General features: G+C 29.2%; 1 protein-coding gene across 1 annotated transcript; it reads right to left on the bottom strand.

Annotated features, from left to right (window-relative positions):
* Nucleotides 1–9,056: 9,056 nt before the first annotated feature.
* LOC100785312 (uncharacterized) lies at nucleotides 9,057–11,875 on the bottom strand. The gene is made up of 2 exons (XM_041016248.1): nucleotides 10,541–11,875; nucleotides 9,057–9,962 (listed from the first exon to the last, which is right to left on the bottom strand). Exons 1-2 carry the CDS (start codon nucleotides 11,502–11,504, stop codon nucleotides 9,445–9,447), a joined length of 1,482 nt encoding a protein of 493 aa, XP_040872182.1. The 5' UTR covers nucleotides 11,505–11,875; the 3' UTR covers nucleotides 9,057–9,444.
* Between the last annotated feature and the right edge of the window lie 12,564 nt (nucleotides 11,876–24,439).

Raw genomic sequence — 24,439 nt, 5'->3', positions numbered from 1 at the left:
CCTACTATAATATCGATGCATGATGAAATTAGATTAAAAATATCAATATTTAATAAGTGCTCAAAATTTAAATTCCAAGTTCTATATTTCATTGACCGAGTTCTGATCATGGGCTTAATGTGGGTAATGAGCTATATATAGCAGTTTAGGGCAAATAATCAAGATATTCATTTTCGGATTTCTAAAGTCAAGTAAGGTTGAATCAAACTTTAAAAAAAAAAAAACTCAAATTTAATTCGTACTCAAAATTTAAAGATCAAGTCCTATATTTGATAATATATTTGAGTCGGGTTAGTCATAAATTTAACGTGGATCTTATACTATTCTGGGTTAAGCCAAAAATCCTAAATTTAAATAGGACTTTTAAAACGAGACTCACACTTAGTTAGTACGAATTTTTTTGAAGGTTGAATTCTTATATGACTATACAGACTAAAATTTAATTCGTGTCCAAAATATAATCAAGTCTTACATTGAGTGGATTCATGGCGAGAAGTTGTGAACTTGATGTAGATCATAAGGTATAGCGGGTTAGACAAAAAAATACAAATTCAATTTGTGCTTCTAAAACAATGCTTGATTTGTACATCACGGCCAAGCTTTTACAAACGCCTTGATCAAAGTTTGGTCATACTGGGTTAAAAATTATCATTCATTACATGCTCAATTTTTTTAATATAAATCCTAAGTTTTACCAGACAAGTTTAGGTCAGGTCAGTCTAGCTCATTTTGTCCCCTTGATTGAATTGGAGGCGGAAAAAACAAGGTGAGAGGTAGAAAAAACTATAGCACCCTACACCAACGAAAGAAATGTTACTGTGATGGTAGATACCAGTAGTTCTGCCCCTCAAAGACTGTTAAAATTTCAAATCTTCCTTTTGCATCTTAATTATGCGACCCCGCTTAATTCCCCGTAACCCTAGAGCAAGAGCAAAATCACATGGTTAAAAACATGCGATTCATTTCTTCGGAAACATGGCAATAAATTAATAGGGAGTGTAGCTTTTTCCTTGGTGCTTCGAGAGTGAGGCTGCTAAAACTCTGCGCCACTGTTCTCTTTATTCTCAACCCATCATCGCTTACCACTCTCTTTTCTTCGTGCTTTTATCCATGTCGACCTTTCATTCACATGCTCCACCTTCCTTTACATCCCTAACATCATTCCTAATGCTCCTTTTTTTTTTCTGACCAATCCCACATCGATCTTTTTCCCTCTCCTTGAGCTCATCAATCTCTCCCATGCAACTCCTCACTTTATTTATCACAATCATTAATTATAATATAATTAGAACTAACTCGGATACTATTAAGGTCTAATAGCTTCGTTTTATTGACTCCCATACACTCATTTCAAGTACGTACATCAAACACAACATATATATGTTTTGTTTCATGAAAATCAATGTCCTTCCCATAATAATCCAAGGTGGCCCGTGACCGCAATCACTTGCCTACTCAAACCAAATAAGCAATCTTATTGTGTTTTATTGCTTAATTTAATACTCTTTTTCGTTATATCCTGTATGGGATCAAATCTGCAATGCATGATTAATTGCATATCTATCAATTAAGTATATTCTCACTCTTGCTGTGGAAATGGAGTTGGAGACACAACATGTGCTACATTTCAAGCTTTCATCAATGTCATTAGCATGCGCTGTCGGAGGCATTGCTAGATAAGTACCCAAATAGGCATTAGCTAATTGGGAAACATTAGTTACTCACCCCTTCATATCCAATCACTTTCCTTTATTTATTTATTTCTTACCTTTTTACTTGCAATGAGTGTCTGTCTCGGTCAATAGTTAGAGAATAGAGATCACTAAGAAGTGTTTAAAGTTTCATTAAGCACTTATTCAGTTATTCTATCAGTTTTTAATGAATCATAGCTTATGCATAAGCTTAACTGATAACTTATTAAAACAACTTGAAAGAAACTAATTGCTTTAATATGTTTCACATGAAACATTAAAAAAAAAATAGTTTCACATGAAGCTTATTAAAATAAGCTAAAAAATAATAGTACATAGCTAATAAACCATTTTATAAACTCAAATATGCTTTCAAATGTTTCATAAATTCCTTTTGATGTAAATATAATAAAAAACAAAGATCACCCAATGAGTTCTCTTTGGCAAATTAAAACATTTTTCATATGCACAATCATAAATCAAACTCTAATCATCAACATTCTTAATGGACCCAACATCGATCTATCCTCTGTATCATTCTTTGTTGATATCTAATCACTAATTTTGTCTAAAAGCACGCATGTTTAGCTACCGAAAATAATTATTCAAGGTAGTCAATTATATTTATCTAACAATAATCTCTCGTTTAGCTTTCATTACCCTTCTTAATTTGTACACGTAAGCTAATCCTTTTGATATTTACATGTTGATAATTAATGAAAACAACCTTTTGATATTTTTATATGCTATCAGAAGTTTTTTTTATTATCGGTAAATATTAATTAATAATATTATTAGTTTTTATCAGTGAAAAAAATTTGAATCTATGACTTCTTTTTCCTTTTCTTTTTCATTCACCATTAGACCAGCCTTAATTATATCTCGTATACTATCAGAAGTTAATTTTGCTTAGCAAGCATTACGATCCTCATGACCTTATCCATGACGTCCACCACTTCATGTGATGCAACCGACACCTCAGGCTATTGTTTCCTGCACCTCCCACGTTGCTTCCAACACCTCCTTTATGGCTTCCAGAATGTAAAATTAAATTATGGAATGTACTCCTTTTTTTGCTTTCGGAATGACCAATCCCTCCAGAAGGTAAAAAAAAAAAACATTCCACAAAGGGTGCAGGAAGCAACTGGGAGGTGCAGGAAGTAACCGCAGACGCCTCAGTGTAACTATTGTCCAATTTTAGTCCACAGGTGCGTCAAATATTCAAGCCTAATGAGGTCTATTAGTTTGGAGTTTGGAAAACCGTTGTTTGTGGGCATTGGACAAGCAACAAACATATAAGAATTACTTCATGCACCCTCATTTTGGCTTCCTGCACCTCCATAGTTTTAATATTTCCAACTTATCCTCCCTTTATTATATCTTTCTTCTTTCTCCTAAACCTTTTTCCTAACTGTACTTCACACCCCATTCCACTTAATCTCTAAACATTTTTTCTGTTAATATTTTAGTCCCTATCATTAATTTGTATTGTTGAGTGATGATGTAACGATGATTTTATTATTATTTTAATATATTTTGTAGGAGTTAATTTTTTGACAGGTAAAAATTCCCATAAAATACTTAGTAAATCTTTTAAAAAATATTAAACAATTTACGGCCGTTGAGATTGCCAGGAACTGATTATTTTTTTTATGATCTATTACTTTCCTAAATTCAAACATCAGACAAAATTGATTTTTTTTCTTACAATCATTGTTCGCATCCTACTACCTCCTGGGCAAATTCATAGAACCAATGGTGGGTTCCCACTCTCTCTGAACCAAAGGCTCCTTGACAAATTTCTACTTCCCATCACCTCGTGAAATCTTGAGGGGAAAAAAACCCTCCTCAAGGCTTAAAAGTAAAAATATTCCAAGTTAACAACAGCTACAAATCTTCAAAATAACCCAAGGTTCACTCTCAACGACATATCAAATAAACAAAGAACAATCAACCAAATGGCAGAAACTTGTCCTAGATATGGGTAATTTAGCGAAGTGTCTTGGAACTTCGCCTAAAACGCTTCCACAGAAGTCTATATTAAAGAATGCATCTTGATACTTCTTCATCTTCCGAACTTCTCCGCGGTTCCGACGGACGACAGGATGTCAGGATTCGAAATGCTTCACGGTGATGAATGAATCTAATTTATTCAATGAAGGAATACTCCTTATAGATGGAGATTACAAATGAATAATAAATGATAATTATAATAATTAAAACTGAGAAACAATAATAATTATTTATTGTTAACAATTTATCAATGCATAATAATAGAAAGATATTATTAACCGATTAAGTTAAAGTTTATCCAATGTTGCATAATAATAGGAAGATATTATTGACGAATTAAGTTAGAACTTATCCAATATTCCATATCCTAACCCCTTATTTCAAATTCCATCTCTCTTATGGCTTTCAATTCTGTGGAGAAGCTTCTTGGGTTCTCTAGTTTATACCTCTTATGGGTATGATCCAAAAAAGCTTTCTTTGTTTTGAGGAAAAAATTTGCATTTCAATTTATGGGTTTCCAAGTTAGTGTAGAAGGATAAAGCAGCAAGTTTAATTTTGTGAATTTAGACTAATTAAAAGTTCTGTTTTATTTTGTGAGATGGGTAAAATTCTTAGTTAAAATGGGTATATTACTAATTAAAACTAACTTCTTTTATTTTGTGATAAAAAAGTTTCATTTTTTTGAATTCGGAGGAAGAGAGTGATTGAGTTTTGCATTTGAATTCTGGATCCTTTTCAGATCTTAAAAGTGTGTTGGTTTTCAGTTAAATAAATGAAACAATTTTGCGAGTTGTACTAAAAATTATCTGCAAAGTTATAATAATCTCTATAATCTGCAACTACGCTTCATCAAACCTCTCAACACATCCATCACACATCGACACACGAGGAACAAGACGGTGCCTCTCTTTCTCTTTCGCTCATATGTTTATTTGGATGTCAGAATCATTTGTTTTGCAGGTTTTTTCCTTGTTCTCTTAATAAAAATACCTCTCAAAATCGACATATAAAATCAAAATTCAAGAGTCCATTTCGGTCACGTCCATTCTTATGTGTGTTAACTTTAAATTTTGATAAGTACCGCGGTTTACCGATCATTAGAAATTACAAGATTTCATATTGAGCAATCTAGAATGCGTACGTTTCGATTTCTAGATTTCTCAAGAACCTTATTAGAATTGTTACGGATTTGGTAATCCAAAATTAGATTCTTGCATCTTTTTATTTCAAGTCTACCAATGATAAGGCATTAAAGTTGCTTGATTGTGTCGGCGTATAACAGAAATCTCGACAAGTCTTCAATGAGAAAATCGAAGTGGCAGTGTTATATGATTGTCTTATTTTAACTTCAAATTTTTCCATGACTTCAAGAGTTGCACATATTCACAGAATGTAGTGTACCTTAAGTGGTAGGCTATATATATTGCGGGGAAGCTAATTACACCGGGGATTCAAGCAGTTCTTCATAGGTTAAACCACTTATAAATTATTTCATAAGAACCTAGTTGGAAGCTGTAGCGGCACAAGGAAACAGGAATGGGTACAAGGTCGAGGCAGAAGGGAAAGGGAAGGAGTTACTAGGATTAGGCGCAGGCAAAGGGTGTTTGGTGAGTGTAATAGATAATGAAGGGCATATTTGTCCATTTACTTTCTTTAAAGTTTTCAATGGGGTGCAGGAAGCAATTACTCAAAAAATGCCTTCTAGTTTTTTTGCATAATTAGTTTAATCCGCTTTCTGCTTGACTGAGCATTTCCTTCGTCTGTGAGTATTACAACCCAGCCCATTCCAATGTTTGACAAAAAAGATTGGTATGCGCACGTGTTACAAAGGTAAAAGTATTTATTATTTTTAACTTAATAATCTTAATTAGTCAAATATAAAAACTATATAAAATTTATTTCTTCTGTTTTTCAGAGTTAATCTGGTCAGATAGCATCATTAGATGAGGTTATTAGATTGAAAGATAAATTAATACCGTTTTCGTGTTTTGCTTGATGAGAGGAACTCAGTTGTTGTGCTTTGGAAATTCTGGAAATTAAAAGGTCTCAGAATATTATGGAGTTCCTGTATGTGCTAAAATTTTATGTCTGCATGGACGTGCATGTTCACACACTCGAATGGATTCGAGTGTGCATATTTTTTGAATTGTGTTGCTATTATATTTGTCATTTATGGTTATTAATTTACTTCAGGTTGAGAAGTTAGATATTATAACTGCCACAGTGCCACTATGGAACATGCATTAGCTACAGAAGGAGGATTTTGTACTCGAAGTGCTAGTATAGAACACCAAGTATGGAACCATCCACAAGTGTGGAAATTAAGGATTGGTTTCTTTAGTAATTTTTTCATCTTTTTCTATAATCAGTTCTTCACGGGTACAATATAAGCTTGAACTGTAGAAGTTGTGTGATGGAGAGATGCCCTTAATTTGGAGTTTCCGTCACTATTTTCTAAAACCTAATTTTATTAAAAGTAAATTGAAACCAGACCAAGATTAATAAGGCAACACAAGTTTAATTTGAACCCTCTAATGTGGATGACACTGCACACGAATACCTTAAGAACACCATTAACAGGAATTCTTCCCTCGATTGTTGAAAAAAAACAACCACATATATAGAACCTTTTACAAATAACGGTGCATATTAAAAAGAAATAAAAATAAAAAGATTCCTAAATATTTTTTTGGTAAATAGCTAGTTTTGTTCCAGAATGGCTAATTCGCTGATAAATTTAATTCTTGTAAAAAGTGTGATAAATATATTAAGTCGCAGAGAGATGAAATTGTCCCTAAAATGTCAGCATAGTTATCTTTAAATGTCGACATATAAACATATTTATCATATAATATTTTTTTGACTTTTCGTCTTTATACTTTGTTGACAAATACATTCCGAAAAGATGAAAATATAAAATTTAATCCCTAAAAGTGTAAAAAATGTTACAAATATATCCCTTAATAGTAAATTGTGACTAATTATTACAATTTTTTAAAAAATTATAATAATTGTCACGTATATTATTTTATTTTATTAACCGTGAAGAACGGAAGTTAATGACTAGATATATTTGTCATTTTTTATAATTTCGAAAATTAAATTTTATATTTTCACATTTTAAAGACTTATTGGTCAGTAAATTACACATTTAGAAATAAAAATGATTATTTATCTTTTTTTTTTTTGGGAAAATTAATAACGAGAGAGAAGCCACGGTTAAAATTGCTCTTCTTAAAGCTAGGTGACACAAGCATCAACTAGGTAAGTGGTTTCGATCGTCCAAAAAAAATTTAAGTGGTTTTATTATTCTGTTTCTGACCACTCAGAAAGTAAAAAACATTATTCTGACCTTTGACGAATTTAAACTAAGGATTGGCAGTTTGACACGTTATTATATGTTGATTTTTTTTGGGTACATTGATATGCTTAATTTATAGGTTGTTAAATTCCCAGTTGCCAACACCCCAAGGCAAAAGCAGAACAGATGAAATTCTTATTAGGTGGCCATTAAAGATAATGGTGGCCACCGGAGGAGTCAAACCCTAAAACTAATTACAAAACTCAAGAAGAAAATCGATTCCAACAGCATCCTGCCAAATTGGGAGGAGAATGGAACAAATGTTTGAATAGGGAGATTAATAAAATTTATTTAGGTTGGTTGTACAAGATAGATCTCATTAATTCACTTAAGAATTTGTCGTTCAAACTGTACCACGTTTTTCGTTTTCGATTGTTTGTTGTGGTCCATGTGGAAGGTCAAATCTTACAAATGAAATGAACACATAGAAGAATTATTTTCCTTTTTTTTTTTGGTACATAAGGGAATTCTTTTTTCTTAAAAATACTTTCAAAATAATTTGAAAAGTAAAAATGTGAATGCAATCAATTATCCGTGAAAGATATAAATTATCTCACAAAAATATTATTTTTTTATGAGTGGGAATAAAAAATAATATCACATAATTCTATAATAACTCATACATTATTTCTCAACCAATTAAATTAGACTTTCTTAACTTAAAAAAATATTATAATTATAATAATAAACTTTTGTTTTATTATTTTTATATTAGCATATTTATATTAATTTATACAGTAAAATTTTGTTTTAAATTTAGTTTCCCAAATCTTAATTATTAGTTTTTGAGTTTAAGTTACATTAATATTAATATATTATCAAACATATAAATTACAGCCTACATTTTAATATTAATTAAAATTAATATAGTTAACCAACTATGTCATGGTTTTATTTCTTATATTTAAGATTAGGGAGTATTACTTTTTTATTATATCAAATTAAAAATTATTACTTTTTGAGGAACAAACTATAATTATGAATATCCTTACCTTTTGCAACGCCATGTTTCCTCAGTTTCCCTTCAATGTTTAACCAAACAAAAGCCATAGCCACAAACGTCGATGACCTCCACATTTCTACCAGCAGAAGAATGAGAAAAAGGGATTCCTAAATTCTTCTTTGTGCTTTTTCTTAAAAAAAAAAAGTCTTCTTTGTGCAAAATTATTAATTTTATATTCTATATTAATCTGAAGTTTCAGTTTATTCTTTTGTTTGTTTGAAATGACAATGTTTTGAAAACTACAATTACCAATTAAGACTCAGCTAACGATATTAATGACCCACACACACACACACACAAAAATACTAGTATATGTCAGGTGAGACAACGGATTTGAAAGAAAGAATTTAACATTACAATTATTAAGTTAGATGACTATGATAAGAAGGCGTACATGTTTATTTATTAAGAGAAGATTACATTGAAAGAAAAATATTTATATGACTAGATTAAGACAAAATTTAACATCTAACGGTTCTAAATTCAAAGTTTCACTCATTCCTTTGAAAGTAAAAAAAATAGAAGACAAAGAAAATAAATTATTTTATAATAAATATTAATTTATATATGATGCTTCATTTCTCTTTCTTTTTATTTTTTAAAAATAGTAATTAAGAATGCTAACTTTTCAATTGAACTCTTAAGATATTTTTACAAGTCAATTCTTTAAACCAATTATAAGAACTAATTCTCAATACAAGCTACAAAAGTTTTTGAGAACTAAATATAAAAGTTTTTTAAATAGAGATTATTTTAAGAGCTCTTTTAACTTTACATAAAAAAAAAAATCAAAAGTCACACATATAAAGCTCTTTGTTTATCCAAAGAACGTCTTATGATAAAATTGAATCAAAATTCTTCCTGCAACTTCAACGTGTGGTTGGCTATTTAATCACACTCATCGAATTCCTTTTTTTATTTGTTGATGCCGATTTTAATAAGCTTTTTCACATGAAGCATGAAAGAGAATGTCATTTTTCACAGGCAGTTGAAACCTGAAACATTTTTATTAATATATACGAGGATACAAATTTACAGAGGGGGGTGATTATATTCTCTTCCAAAAGAAAAAATTAAATTCCTGGCCGCTTGCAAAAAATAATAGAGTAGATAACGAAAGACAAACTGTATTTGACTGGTTAGTCAATGTTAAGCCTCCACAATTGGTGATGATAGGTAAAGTAGTGTGTCATGTATATGAATCTCTTTCTGTGTGTGTTCTGTGTATTCATTCGTACAGCATTAACCGATGGCGAGATACACACGTTAAACATTCTTCCAAATGAAACCCATGTATGTGCAGCAAAGCCATGTCCCATTAGGACAAGCAAATATATATAGATGATGTTTTACCAATGTGCACTCTTTGCTGTAAGCTATGATGCTGTGTTTGGCGATTTTCCAGAACCATCTAAGACGATTTCAAATAGATCAGCCTCAGACTCCTCATCAAAATCCAATGTTCGATTATTGTTGTTATTGTTATTATTATTGTTCCCATTGTTGTGGCTTCCTTTGGTTGTGGACCGATTGAGCCACTGAGAATCAATCCTTCCAATTGAGAATAGCTCCTTGCTGTCATCATAGCCTATGGTAGCAGCAGGGGAATTTACAAGTGGGGCTATGAAGCATGGATTTGGTGTTCTCTGGGCATTTGCAGGTGCATATTTAAATGCACTTTGTCCAAAATTAACTAACACCAGAATGTCTATGTTTGCAGCCAAGATTGGAAAGAGTGGTGTACCAAATTCCTCTGTCTGACAGTGAATGACATGCATTAGCTCTGAGTCTAATGTGAAGAAAACCTTCTTCTGCCTAGGATCAAATCCACAACCAATCACTCTATCGGTTCCTACCCATTCTGCCTTCTCTGATTCGCTTACAAGTTTCATTCCTGTAACAATTTTCAAACTTAGATGTCTCGAAAGATACCAAAACAATATAACAGAAATATATGCCATGTTTGTTTCGCATCTCAATTTATTTTTTAAAATAGTTTCACATTACTTGTTAATCAATTTATCATCCAAAATTTATTAAGTTTTGAAAATTATTTCCAAAACAAGTCTTTCAAAAGCTAAAAACCAGAAACAGCGGAAAGATGTTTTCACGTATTCTTTTTCTGTTTTCATCTTGTTCAACTTGTCTCTCAAAAGAAATGGAATATGTTTTACACTTACACCACCTCACAATTGTTGTCTAAACAACCTTGTTTAATTGCATTTTGAAAATAAAAATCAAAGACATGTAAGTACGAGTCTCATGTGTCATTCCATTCAATTCTTTTTTAAAATCGCAATAGACAAAAACTAAATAACAAAGAAAAAAAAAATCATAGTTGTTAATTGTTGTTTATACAATTATACCTACTTTGGTCCACAAAACTCTACCTAATTCAGTCAAATGGAAGCAAACAAATGAAGGTGAAGCAGGAAGCTAATGGCAGGTAAATGATTTAATATTAGTAGTTACCATCAAGATAGAGAGAACCGTTGGAGTTGAAGCCAATGCTCCCAGTGTAGCTACCTGGAACTCTCAAAGGAACAGAACCCCCAGCAGTTAACCCAAAAGAGAACATCACAGATTCACCCTTCCCACCTTCTCCTTCAACATTGTTGATTTTATTACTACCATTGCCACTAGTAACATGAACCAAAGCCTCCGAATTCCCTTTAACATTGGAGTTACCTTGAACCAAAAGCTTGGTCTTTTCACCTTCCACACTCTTCCCAACAAACTCATACTCATCCCCACGTGAGTACAAAATGGTAATCTCAAAATATGCCTCTTGTGGGAACGCACAGTTCCCCAAAGGAGGACCAGGCAAAGGCAAAGCCCCTCTAATGATAGAAGCAACACTCAGAGAAAAAGCGTTGTTATTGTTGTTGTGATGATGAGATTTTTTGATCCCGGGATTCAACCTCACCTTCTGCATAAACTCAGCAGATCCACGGGCCACTTCCCAGCTTATCTCAACCTCTGATTCTCTTCCAAAATCACTTCCTCCACCAGGTGCAGCGCAAACTCCTAAAAGTGCTGATCTTTTCGAAGGAGATGGCGTGTAACTCTTGTACCCTGTGAAAGCAAATCGTGACCATCCATTTTCAACAGCATCAGCGGCCATAGATGGATGATCACCCCAATTGAACAAACTTCTTTTCCCCGACACGCCACCACCGCGAAAAACATAGTAATTGTAATTGCCCTTGTTGTTGTTCTTGTTTCCCTGATCCAATTGAAAAGGTTGTTGTTGTTGATGAAGCCTGGAAACAGAAATCCCTCCCTGGACACTCTCCACTCTGGTCAAACTAGCCGGCTCAACGAAATTTCTGCGATGATTTCTTTTATGGCACCAACGCCAGAGAAAGACCAACAAAAGGGTCGAGACGCATCCCACGGCGGATGCTGCCACCGCCACGTGTATCCACTGGCTCATCTGATTTTTTGTTTTCTTTTTCTATTGAATTGGGTTTCTTTGGGGTTGCATAGATTAGATTGTTGTTTGTCGTGATGAGATGAGACTATGAGAGAAAACTAAAAAGGTGGGTTTTTTTTTTAATTTTATTTTGGAAGAGTGATGAATAAGGGAAGAGAGAAAAGAATGAGTAAGAGAGGGGAAAATTGAAATAATGAGGTGGGTGGCGGGCGTGGACTAAGACTGGTTCAATTCAATCAAAGAAAGCATGCAGGGGCATGGGAAGAAGGGAAGGGCACACGACAAGGTAAGGTAAGGTGCGTTTTTTCTTTGATTAAGAATTTCATTGGCAGTTCCCTATAATTTAATACTACTGTGGGAACCGACAAGCTATCCTCGTTAAGCAAAGAACGCGTTTGACGATGATTTATTGTGTCTTCTGTTTTCAAAGGAGAGAGAGAGAGAGAGAGAGGCTAAGAACTGTGGTTGAGTTGTTTGTGCTTTCCATTACCAAGCACTTCCAGAAACTAAAATCAATTTTACATTTAATTTTTTATTTCTTCATTTTGAATTGATGCTTAACAGCTTAAGTTTTTTTTTAAAAAAAAAAAACAGGCTGAAAAATTAATAAACATTTAATTAGTCAAATAGTTTAATAAAGTAAGAGTATTAATTGATAATAGAACAATTAATATGATATTAAATTTTGTCAACCGAAAGATAAATAAAAATAAAAATTCAACAATTAAAAAGAAATTAAGAGAATAACTTTCTTAATTGTTAAATTTTTAAAGAATTTTTGTTTTTATTTATTTATTACTTATAAAGTTTAAAATAATATTAATTTTTTTTTATTGATTATATTTTTACTTGTTCCTAATCTTAATTAATATTCCCTTCATTTCATTTTAGTTATCATCCTAGATTTATTTATACACATCAAGAAAAATTAATAAATATATAAAAGGAAATAATAATTTTACTAAATTAATCTTATTAATATTAATCTTCTTTTTTAGAAATGATACAAGACAAGGGTAGTTATTAAAGATATAAATGAAAAAAATAATTAATATTACATTGAAAGACTAAAATAACAAATATTTTACAACATATTTTTTTTCTTATAAGATAATTATTTTGGAACGGAAAATCTATTAATGCATTTATTGTCAAGTGAAAAAAGAAAAAATAGCTAAAACAAAAAAAAAATCTCATAATTATTTTATTACAATCAAGTAAATATATTATATTTCTTGTTTTTTATATAACAAACTTAAAACACAGATAAAAAGAAATAGAGAGAGGATGAGATCAGTTTTTTCTTTTTTTATAATCGAAAAGGGAAATGATAATAATAATAATTAATGTGGTTTTTAAAGAAGAAAGATATAACAAAGAACATTTGTAAAAATAAGAATGTAGGAAAATAACTATAATTATTAGGAGAGATAATAGTAGTTTCCCCCTATTCGGAAAGCAAAATTGATCAAAGAAAATGTTGTTTTCCTAGTTATATTGTCGCAGGCAAGACAATCAGGCCTTCAGAGCAAAAGGTTTCAAACGGCAATTGGTTGCTTTTTTCTGAGTTCTGATTCGTCTGAAGGACATTTTGGTTAGGTTCTCTTGTTCTTGTACCACCTTTTTTGGTCAAAAAATAGTTCTTTTCCTTTGGTTTCTGGTCGAATAGTCTTGTTCTACCAAAGAAAAAAGATTTTCAAAGTAAAAGTCGTGGCCCATTAAAATGCCAGAAAAACGAGGCTGATATAAAGTGGAAAATAAAAAGGAAGTATGAGCCTATAAGGGAAGAAAACATAAAAATTAACTACGTTGTTGGAAAGTGTTTGGCAGTTTTTTGTTGACTGACAGTTAACATTATATTAATCTACATTTGTTTTCTGACTTCTATTAAAACAATATAAATTTATAAATGCAACATATTTAAAGTACATATTAAAAAAGAGAAAACATTTCAAATCATAAAAAATATACACAAGAAAATAAATTTTAAAATTAATGAATACTTTATACCAATAATATATGATGATTTAAAGAATATAATAGTGAATTTAAATTTATTAATAGTATGCATAATTGGGATTAAAAATATTTGTATAAATTTTAAATATAAACAGTTGAAATTAAAAAAAAATTGGCATCAAAATAAAAAAATAGTTTTATATATTTTAAAAAAACTTCTGAAAATTTACTTAACTCGTAAAATAAATTATATTATAAAATGGTATTGTATCTTGCCTTAAAAAAATATTTTAGTTTATTATAAGGGATGTTTACAGCATAGGATTACTTACGGGATCTTCTTTTGAAAAACAATAATGCTTTCTAATATAAAGTTTTTTAATAAAAATAATGTTAAATAAAGTGCTTATAATTGATTTTTTTTATTCACCTTAATATTTGTGTGGGGTATCAACTGATTTTATTAATCATTAAATTTTATTAAAGATATCCAATTGTCTATTTTTAGCTTAATAACTCTTAAATTTAATTTTTTTTATCTATATAATTCAAACAAAATTTTATTTAAAATATTTGATTCGAGTTTCACTTTGGTCAATAATATATTGATACTTATACTTTTATTAAAAAATATTTAAACCTACTAACGTAAACCTAATGGTAGGGATCGATTAGATAGTTTGTATAAAATTAGACTTTATTGTCATCATTATAAAAATAAATAAATAAAAGCCTTTTGCAACTGCCTAGAAACTCACTTGATTCATAAGGAACTTAGTTTGAAAAGTTATAAAATAGTATATGCTTTCTTTTGAATTTTTTAGCGTATCCAGACTCGAGAGATGCAAATACCTGGATTAAGAGAAATCTTAATGTAAGACTAGTTTTTTTTTTTATATATTGAGCGCGTATAAAATATGGGAGTATATATTTCGTTTTATTTAATTTTATATTATTAAAATAGATTGTTTTATACTTTTTTTATGCTGCCATTAACGAGGATGATAATTAATTTAATTCATTTCTTATTGAATATGATAGTCGATTTAAAGATTTATTTAAAAAAATTGTCAACAACAAATATCTTAAATAAAATTTTATTTCTGATTCAAACAGATTTTCTTAATGATTCCAGCAACACAATGTTCGAATGGACTTCCAACATTCCATTTGAATCTAGTGGGACTGTGGGAGTTTTAGGTGAGCGAATGCACTCTGCCACTAATGCACCGACATCATAATTCATTGGTATATGTTTAATACTGACTAATTAATGTTTAAGAGAAAAACAATTTCACATGTAGAGTTCGTCTCATTTGATGAATAATGGTTCTTCCAGATGGCAAACTCTCATTGTGAGGGAGTGTCCTCAAATACGGCCATGCATGGACCATGGGATTTGAATCGATGCAGGCAAATAAATATACTGATATGGTAGTATGACTTTAGTGATATGAATTGGTATTTTCAAACGTTTTTATTGGAGGAAATATTCAACATCCAACGTCCTATTTTACTTTCATATTAATAAAAATAAAATTACATTTTGATATTCTTATGTTCAAATCAAACTTAAACAATGTTTATTAATCTTCAGAAGTTGATGTGTTCTCCTCATTTGCTCGATCAATATCTTCTTAAAATTATTTTGGATAATTTTTTTAACAAATTAATATTTATGATAGAAAATAAGTCAAAGGAATAATTTTTCCCTCTAAATTAAAATGAAATTGTATACTTCGACTCTTTAAAAAGTTTTCTCAATATTTAACTTCTCATAAACACTAGCTTGCAACTTATACTAAGTTTTTTTTTTATAAATCAAGAATTAAATATTTATCATAATTAAAAAAAACTTTCATGAAATATAAACCAATTCAAACTAGGTCGTAGCACAGTATATATAGCTTCATGTTGGATTTATTCAGAAAAATGAAAGTATGAAGGAGCAATGAACCAAATAATTGATAATCATTCTCTGACCAATTAATCTGATGATGATACATAATTAAATTGCTTTTTTTCAGATTGATGCGCAGCTGTGAAAAGTAGGTATCATTATTTAAATTATAACTAAAATGACTTTATGGTGTTATTATATTTCGTAAGATGGTGATCAATCTTAATGGCTTGGCCAATAAGAGGTTCTTGCATGTTATATGTTTTACTTTTTAATGGATAGATAAGTTAAAGAGAGGTACTTACGCAATCGTTGGGTTTTCGCGACATCTTGTTACAAAATATTGAAAAAATAACATCTTCCTAACAGTTTGCAATCATTTAAAAAAATATAAAGAACTTTTATGAGGAAGCATTACTGGTATGGTAGTCTGGTAGTGCCTTTGCAAACAATTGAGGTGCCTATTGGTAGTCATAAAGCGCAAGTATAGGCATACACATTTGGCGCCACAAGTCAAGAATCGAACTTTATAGAGGGATTTTGTTCTCTTTAAAGTCCAAAGAATTGCATATAACTGAGAATTTCTTCACACTATTCTTTCATTTTTTATTACGTTAAAGAAAAAAAAAATATTTATCCGAGAGTTGTGTTGTATATATTAGTCTTACTCAACATAAATTTATCTTCAGTAGAAATACAAGTAGTCTATATAAAAAATAATAGCATCTCAATTCCCTTTCTGATAAATACAACAAATTTAATGAGAGCATAATACATACCGTCAACGCAATCATTCAAAGACTTTTATTGACATTCTTGAACAATGCACAAAAGGCTACTGTTAAATTTAAGAATGTTAATACATCGATTCAATTAAAAAAAACAAAACAAAAATTAAACAATTTCAAAATAAAAAAATATTTGTTAGATTAAATAGTATTTTAAAAATTGATCTAATGTGTTTTTAAATTTTTTTAATGGTGATATTGGATATATTATTCAATAAGAAATTTTAAATATTTTTACATCAAAGTCAATAAGAGGAACCAACCAATACAAGCAATCTTCAATCCAATACTATTTTATAATACTTATATAATATTAATGTAACCTGTTTGATTACATTGATCAACGTACTAATTTGATTCTATTTAGGTTCCTTTTAACTTTCTTTCTTTATATTAATATGCAATATCTAAATGCATAGACTCTTTTTACAAACTTATATATTATTGTTAAAAGAAAGCAATCTAGATACTACCATATAGCAAGGCAGTCTCCCAAATCTTTGAAAACCGGATTCTGACTAATAAAAGTGACAAGAAAGATGAAACGCAGTGACATGCAGGGGAAGGCAATGAAAGTATATATGAAACAAAAGGTTCTTTTCTAATAAAGCAAAAGGGAAAGAGGAAAGCCAACATTGATGATAATGATCAGCATATGGAAAAAGGGCAATTCCTAGTAGAATTAATATGTTAGAGCATCTTTTATTGGTACAAATTAAAAACTAATTAGTAAAATTAAAAGACATTGAGATGTATAATTAATAAGAATGCACTGGTTCATAATTTGCAATGCAGTTAATTTATTTTTTCAATTTTTTTCCGTCCTTATCCTCTCTCGAACTTCCCTTGATGAAGGAGGAAAATGCTATAGCATTTAAGAGCTCATAATCTCCTTTGTCTGCCTTTCTTGCAGACCAAAAGTTGCCGGAATGGGTAGTAAATTACATCTGCGAAAGTTGTTTGCAGAAAGGATGAGGTTTCAAAGATTAATTAACAGAGAACAAAAGAATATGACATGTTACTCAATGTCACGTATGCGTCAGCACAAGAGTTAATTAACGAGCATGAGTGCCGAATGCACTCCCTGTCTGAATAGAGATAGCTTTTGTATCCAAAGCCAAAGCAAGTTTTTGAACATCAAACAGTAACAAGATACAGTACAGGCTAGTAGTCATATCTGAGCTACTTTATCAAACAATCTATGACGGAGAACAGGCAAAAAGTGTTACGGGTATTTATCTTATCTAGTCTAGTGTTAAAGGATAATTATCTTATCTAGTATTACTATTATAGGATCATTTTTCATTTAATATCCCGTAAAAAAATTATTACCAAAATATTTTTTAAATTATTATTTCTTTAAATATGAGTTTCATCCCCTTCTTCCTTATCGTGTCGAAATGTATACTCTCTTCTCCTAACAAATAATGAAATAAAATACATTATATTACTCTGCAAAATATATATATATATATATAATATTATTTTATAAATTTATTTTAAACTAAATACAATTGATGCATTCAATTGTATATATTTTTAAAGAAATTGATAAAAAAAAAAAGATACATATATCTTATATATTAACATTACATATAATGATAAATATTTAAAAGAAATTATCTCTTAACTTATGCTTTTAATTATTATTTTCATTAAACGTATTTAAAGTAATCAAATTAGTTGAGAGAAAAATTTAGTTGATGTCATATAAAAGTATCAAATCGAAGTACATAAACTCTATCATGAAGTAAAAGGTATAGAAAAACAAGGCTGGCCTTTTTTGTTTGGTTCAGAGAAGGCCGCCCGTATTGATCCAACTAGATACACATGGACTGACGAGAAAGGTCCACATAAAAAATAAAAGGATTTAAGAGAGCCTAGAAACAGATCCATCGGATAAGGTTCCTTTCCCTAAGGGCTACTTCTTTGGCACTCTTCTGTTTTTTTTTATTATTATTATTTCTTCATACATCTGGCTAATTAACTAGATATAGGGTCTGTTTGGAAAAAAAATATTAATTAAAATCTTATTTAATAAATCATCATTGCTTAAGAATTTATGTTATAAGTATTTAAAATCCAATAAGTCGTTTGTGTTTTTTTTTTTTTTGAATCAAGTTGTTTGTGTTTGAATATGTACATGTTAAAAAGTGCTAACATAATTTTAAAGTGTTTGGATTCATTATTGCATAAGCACTTATAAAATGTTGTTTCATTTTATAAATTTAAAAATAAGAATCAAAATGTGATTAAAATATTTTTTAAAAAAACTTTATATATATATATATATATATATATATATATATATATATATATATATATATATAATTAATATCATATATCACAAAATGTTAAAAATAAAAAAATCATTAATTAGCATTTACATACAAACAAAATTGTTATGCGGCACACAAGGAATGAAAAAATGAAAAATAAAAATCGAAACATTTTATTGGGTTTGACAGGATTCAAACTATGGCATATTCAAAAGTACCGCTCAAGCGCTTGTTGGCTAACTTGAATAGCTTATTAAAATAAGCTCAAAAGATTTTATGGGATCATCCATAAGATGTTTTTATACACTCTTTCAAACACTCACACGAGTCCTTATAGCATAAGCTAACTTAAAATAAATTATTGATAAACTCTTTCAAACAAAACTATAATATGCGGTTTTGAATAATTTTAAGTTGAGCAAGAGTTAAGCTTTTTAGGCAAGGTCTTTCAGGTTTGAACCTTAAAATGGAAAAGAAAAAAAACATATTTTAAAAGAAAAATCTTACTAAAAATAATCAATCACAACAAAGATCAATTATTGTGAAAATTGATAAATATTTCTTTAAAAAAACGAGAGTGGACTCACTACTACACATTAGACATTTAACAATATTTTTTTTCTGAGATTTAGTAAAATGGTTAAAGATCACACGTACGGTAACGAGTCCATTTGAGTAAAAGTGTAACGGAAACTTTTCATTAGCTTACTGTTAAATCTGATTAACTAGTTATATTTAATCGATCAGCTCTGTTGTAGTCGACTATAGTGTTTGCTTTTTTCACTTCAATTACAACAATATTGTTCTTGTAGTTGTTATCTTACTCAATTTAATACCCATTAATTAATCTAATGTTGAATTTAGTCTTGTCCAATCCAGCAATCTTTTTCTTCTAATTTTGTAAATATGCGGCCTAAAAATTGATGTGATTTATTTAATAGCATCTCCTGAAAATGTTTATATGAATTATTTAATTTTAATCATGATTATTTAAGTTTTTTTCTCATCGGAATGTATATATGATGGGGAATTGTTTATATAAGTACCCGAACATATTTTTAAATATGGTAACATCAATAAAATTAATTTAAATCCTCACTTTAACAATTTTAGCATATTGAAGTGAATTTTTATTTAAAATACTTAAATCTATTTAAATCTATATAAAATTAGAAAACTTATAAAATTATGATAAACAATTTATATAATCAATTATACATTATAGATGCAATTGATTTTACTGATATGAACATAACTTGCTTAATCAATGTGTGAGGAAAAGGATTAAGTATCCTTGTCGATGTTAATTAGAGCTCTGATTATATAAATTTGAAAATTACTGAAAAATTAAATCAAATAGATATTCGATCATGCACCCTGTCGTAGCCACCAGCCGGGGGATACATTTAACAGGAACCAGCTCGGTGGGGACTAGCGATGTTAAATTCCTGTCCTGATAGCAATATGGGATTTGCTGATTGTCTCGTCGCCGCAAAACATGTGTTTTCATGACGGTTGGATAGCTACATACTGTATGGTGGTTAATTCATACATTGGAGGGAAGGAACTGCTGCAAGTTGCATTCTTCTTGGCCATTAGTGTCCAATTCATGCATCTTTCTTTGTTACTGCTGCAAAACCTAGATGACAAATTAGTGAGAAGCCAAGTTAGGTTTTCCTTTATTGGATATGTTTAGCCATTGATAAAGACGCTAGAAAATAATGTCAAATGCGTCATGATTTATCAAGGCAAAATAATTTGAGAATTGTTATTATGATAATAATGTCATTAACTAGTGGACAACTTTGACTGCCGACTAAACTTCCTCCATATTGGGCAGTTAGGTGGAGCTCACGTTTCTTGGGTCAGCTGATTTTCCATTTTTTTTTCTATTTATATGATACATTTAATATCATTAAATCAATTAACATTAAATTATTTGAGAATAATTAAAGATTTCAATTTGAATTATAGATATTCAATTGTGTTAAATACTTAAAGAATAAATTTTATCATTTATAATAATTCTGACTCAAATTATATATTTTTTTTTTGTAAAAAAAGATATGTGATTTAGAAAAAAAGATATGATACATTAAATTGAATTTCTCAATATCCTTACTGAAATATGTGAAAATACGCACAAACTAGCAAGGGTTTTATCATTCTCCGTTCTAAAGCCCGGTTTCTTTTGTGAGCGTCAGCAAATATAGTGTAAAAGTTGTATGTGTTTCTTTTCTTTTTCTAGGAAAAAATTTGTCAAGTTCTAAACGGGAAAATAAATTAAAAATCTAAAAAAAAAGGAAAGATTAATTCAAAATCAAACTAGATGATATATTCACTTGTTCTAAATGGAATTCAAGAAAACGATGTCAGCTGTTCGGAGTGAACGAGTGATCCTATGTTGAATCCCTATCATGCTGATAAGGACCCAACATCCAACACATTCGATCATTTGCAATTCGGCCGATTATTAATTATTTGTTACGTTAAACTTATTTAGTACTAATTATTAGTATATATCTCGTTCCAAACTAGCCAATATAGATATATAAATATTCTATACTCTTCCCCACAGCATGAACAATGCTTTCACAACCCAGAAGAACAATTCTGCAACCATCAAATTAATATCCAATTAACTCGTTTTGTTTATCAAATAATTGATACTCCTATTTCAGTTAAGCAAATTGCACCTACAAGTGGTACTAAACTGACTTGCAAGTTGCAAAACTTACCCATTTGATCGACACATACACAGTTCATTTCAGCACTCTCTTTCTCTGAACATTTTAGGAGCCTCTTGCCGAAATTTCATGGGTGGCCTTAACCCTTGTTGGGTTGTACATGCAGAATTTCCATTGTCGTTAGTGGAACGTTCAATTCTGAATCGATCATCTCTCGTCGTCCTTATCCTGTTGGACCAATGAGAACTCATTAATATTACATATTTACATGCCGTCGGAGGAAAACTAACACCACCGTCTTTGAGAAAAAAAAATGCTTATAATTAAATTTTTAATCCTGTCCAAATCTATATTTAATCCAATGCCATATATTAATAGGTAAATTACGTGTTATAGTTTTTATCATATTATTTTATAATTAATTTCAATGATTACGATGTTTTAGTTTACAATTAAAGTAATTACAGGAAGACATAATACATTTTTAATGAAAAACTTATTTTAAGTAAGGTTTTTGCATACCCTTTATAAAATAGAATAATATTCTAAAAAAACATAAATTAATGCACGGGCTAAAACTCATTAATACACTAGTACAAATTTTGTAAAACGAATTCATGCCTTCAATCAATAGTTAACATGTAAGAAAAAAATTATTAACAGCTATAAAAAAAATATCAATTAATTTCTAACCACTTGTCACTTTTAAATTAATAAAAGAAAAAAAGAGAGATGAAAATAAATAAAGACAATTGACCAGTGATCTTAATCCTCATTTTTTCTTTTTTGAGTACACACATTATAAATATAATTAGTCTTTTATCTAATGGATTAAGATATAATGTGATTTCCAACCTAGATCCATAAAAAACATTTATTTTATTAAAAATAATTGATAAAATTATGATATATTTCAATTATAGAATGCAAATATTCTGTTCCTTGTTTAGCTTTAATATTACAGTTGCAAGGCCTTCTCCCTCCTTTTGGTTTTCCAAATTGCCTCAAAGCATTTCTACTGTTGTTTTTAGTCGTAGGGAGGCAGTTGTTTTAGAACAAAAAGTCAATAGATTGACCAGTGTGTCGGCGAGAAAATTGTGGATGGTCAGCAGATTTAATGGCGCTGATGTCAAGCCGTTAATCAGTTAAGAAGCTATCTCTTGGGTACCAAAACAAGAACAAGAAGGTTCCTCTTAACAAAAACGTTCTTCACTGCCCTACTTTTATCAAATCTAAATTTGGATAGGTTTGAGTTTACAAAATTAAATTTGAGATATTTTAATTATACTTTGGATTATTTTTATTTTTATATAGGTTAAATTATAATTTTCATTTAAATTTATAATTTTGGTTCTCCTATATTGTAATATTTTTTATTTCTTAGTCTTATAAATTATTGATTTTGATTCTTGTGATAGATTATTAAAAAATAATTTTGATTAATTGAATTATTAAATTAATTAAAATTATTAATTATTAAAAAATTGAATAAAAATTACTAATCTTAATTTTCGAGAATACGATGCTCCTCCTCTTCTACTTTCCTTATCGCAGGTGATTTGACTGACACTGACCCCACATTAGAATTATATAATAGTTATTTTATTAAAGTTTTTTTAATGATTAATAATTATTATTTAATTATAATTAATTTAATATCTCTAATAATTATAATTAATAATCTATATGAGAATCAAAATAATAGATTTAGAAAATTAGGAGAATAAAATTATAATTTATTATATGTTATCATTGTAAAAAATTATATTGCGAATGACAAATTTAGATTGCCTTGCTATTGGTATTACCGTATTAGTGTGTTACCTTCGATTAACACAATATTTATATATTTTTGGATTGATTTCTGCTTTATATATTTTTCTATCATCGTTAAAATAAGAAAATATTTATATTATAATTAAAATTTAATAAAATTAGAATGAATTTTTAGGATGCTTATTAGAATTTAAAACATTAAATAAGCTAGTTCCTGATATTAAATATGAGATATTTTCAAGTGATCTCTTAATAAATGTTAATTAAATTGTTCAAGTAAGAAAAACTCAAACTATAGCTGTCACAGAAGGAAAGAAATAGGAAATTCAAGAATAGAGTTCTTTATTGCGTGGACGGAAAGTCTTCCTCTATTCGCACCCCATCCATCCGTCCAATACCACCGACTGCTGTCATTCTTTTGATTCCATCCACTCGTTCCTCCATTAAGTTAAGCGTCAAGCCGTCCACCAACATCATTAATAATTATCATTCCGACAAACTCTAAACTAATCCCCTATTTAATTATTGACTAAAATTTTATTCTTCCATAATACATTCATAATAAATATTGCTCCTATTATTGAATATATATTTTTATGTGTTGTATTGAAAATTAATTTAAAATTATTTTGAATGTAAAACTTTTAAAATAACTACTATTGAAAATCAATAGATTTACTAAATATAACACTTTATAGTTGCATGAAAGTCAATTTTTTTTATATTTTAAGTGTATTTTGAATTAGATTAATATATTTAATATTTTAAAAACATAAAATGTATTTTGAAAATTTTATTTAGGAATTTAAAATTAATTAAAAATGTATAAGACATACTCATATTCATAAATTAATAATACCTTTACTCAAAAGTGATTTTCTCGTTTTACCTAACCCTTTATTATTATTATTTAAATTACCATTTTATTTTAATTACAAAATTTTAAATTCTACCCAATTTTAAAAATCTTTTAGTGAAAAAATATTCAGTAATTATTAATTATTTGCGTAGTCAACTGTCTAGCAACGACGCCACCCCTTCCCGAGCAAATATATTTTTTTAAAAAAATCATAACAATTCTTTGACAATAAATTTTTATGAGCAATTCGTTGACAATATAAACAAGAGAAAGAAAAATATTTGAAGGAATAATTGTGTTATATATATATGTATATTGTAATTCAGTTCATAAAAAAAATGTTTCTTGGAAAAATATACTTGTAATTTTGTAAAAAGAAAAAAAATGTTGGCCAGGCATATAAAGTGAAACACGTTATTATTTATATGATCGCATATAAAAGAATTGGAAGGTCTTGTAAGTTTCGAGAATGTATGTTTGGTTAAAGTATAAATACATTGGTAGTTAACTTCATGGTAAACTCTACCGCGTCACCTTTAGTCGAAGGATTTTCATTATCTTTTGATCAAATCAATAATATAATATAATGTCATGTGTATTAATTTTTTATATTCTAATTTTAATATTTCATTAAATATAATTTAAAAAATGAATATATTTACAAAATGATCCTGAATTAATTTGTAA

The sequence above is a fragment of the Glycine max genome, chromosome 6, assembly GCF_000004515.6.
Source record: "Glycine max cultivar Williams 82 chromosome 6, Glycine_max_v4.0, whole genome shotgun sequence".
NCBI lineage: Eukaryota > Viridiplantae > Streptophyta > Magnoliopsida > Fabales > Fabaceae > Glycine > Glycine max.
This window is presented reverse-complemented; position numbering and strand designations above follow the sequence as displayed.

Excerpts from the sequence above, each read along its gene's own strand:
- LOC100785312 (XM_041016248.1), bottom strand. The coding sequence starts at position 11,504 with ATGAGCCAGTGGATACACGTGGCGGTGGCAGCATCCGCCGTGGGATGC. Across the intron at positions 9,963-10,540 it reads CGGTTCTCTCTATCTTGATG|GAATGAAACTTGTAAGCGAA; the intron begins GTAACTACTAAT and ends AAATTGTTACAG.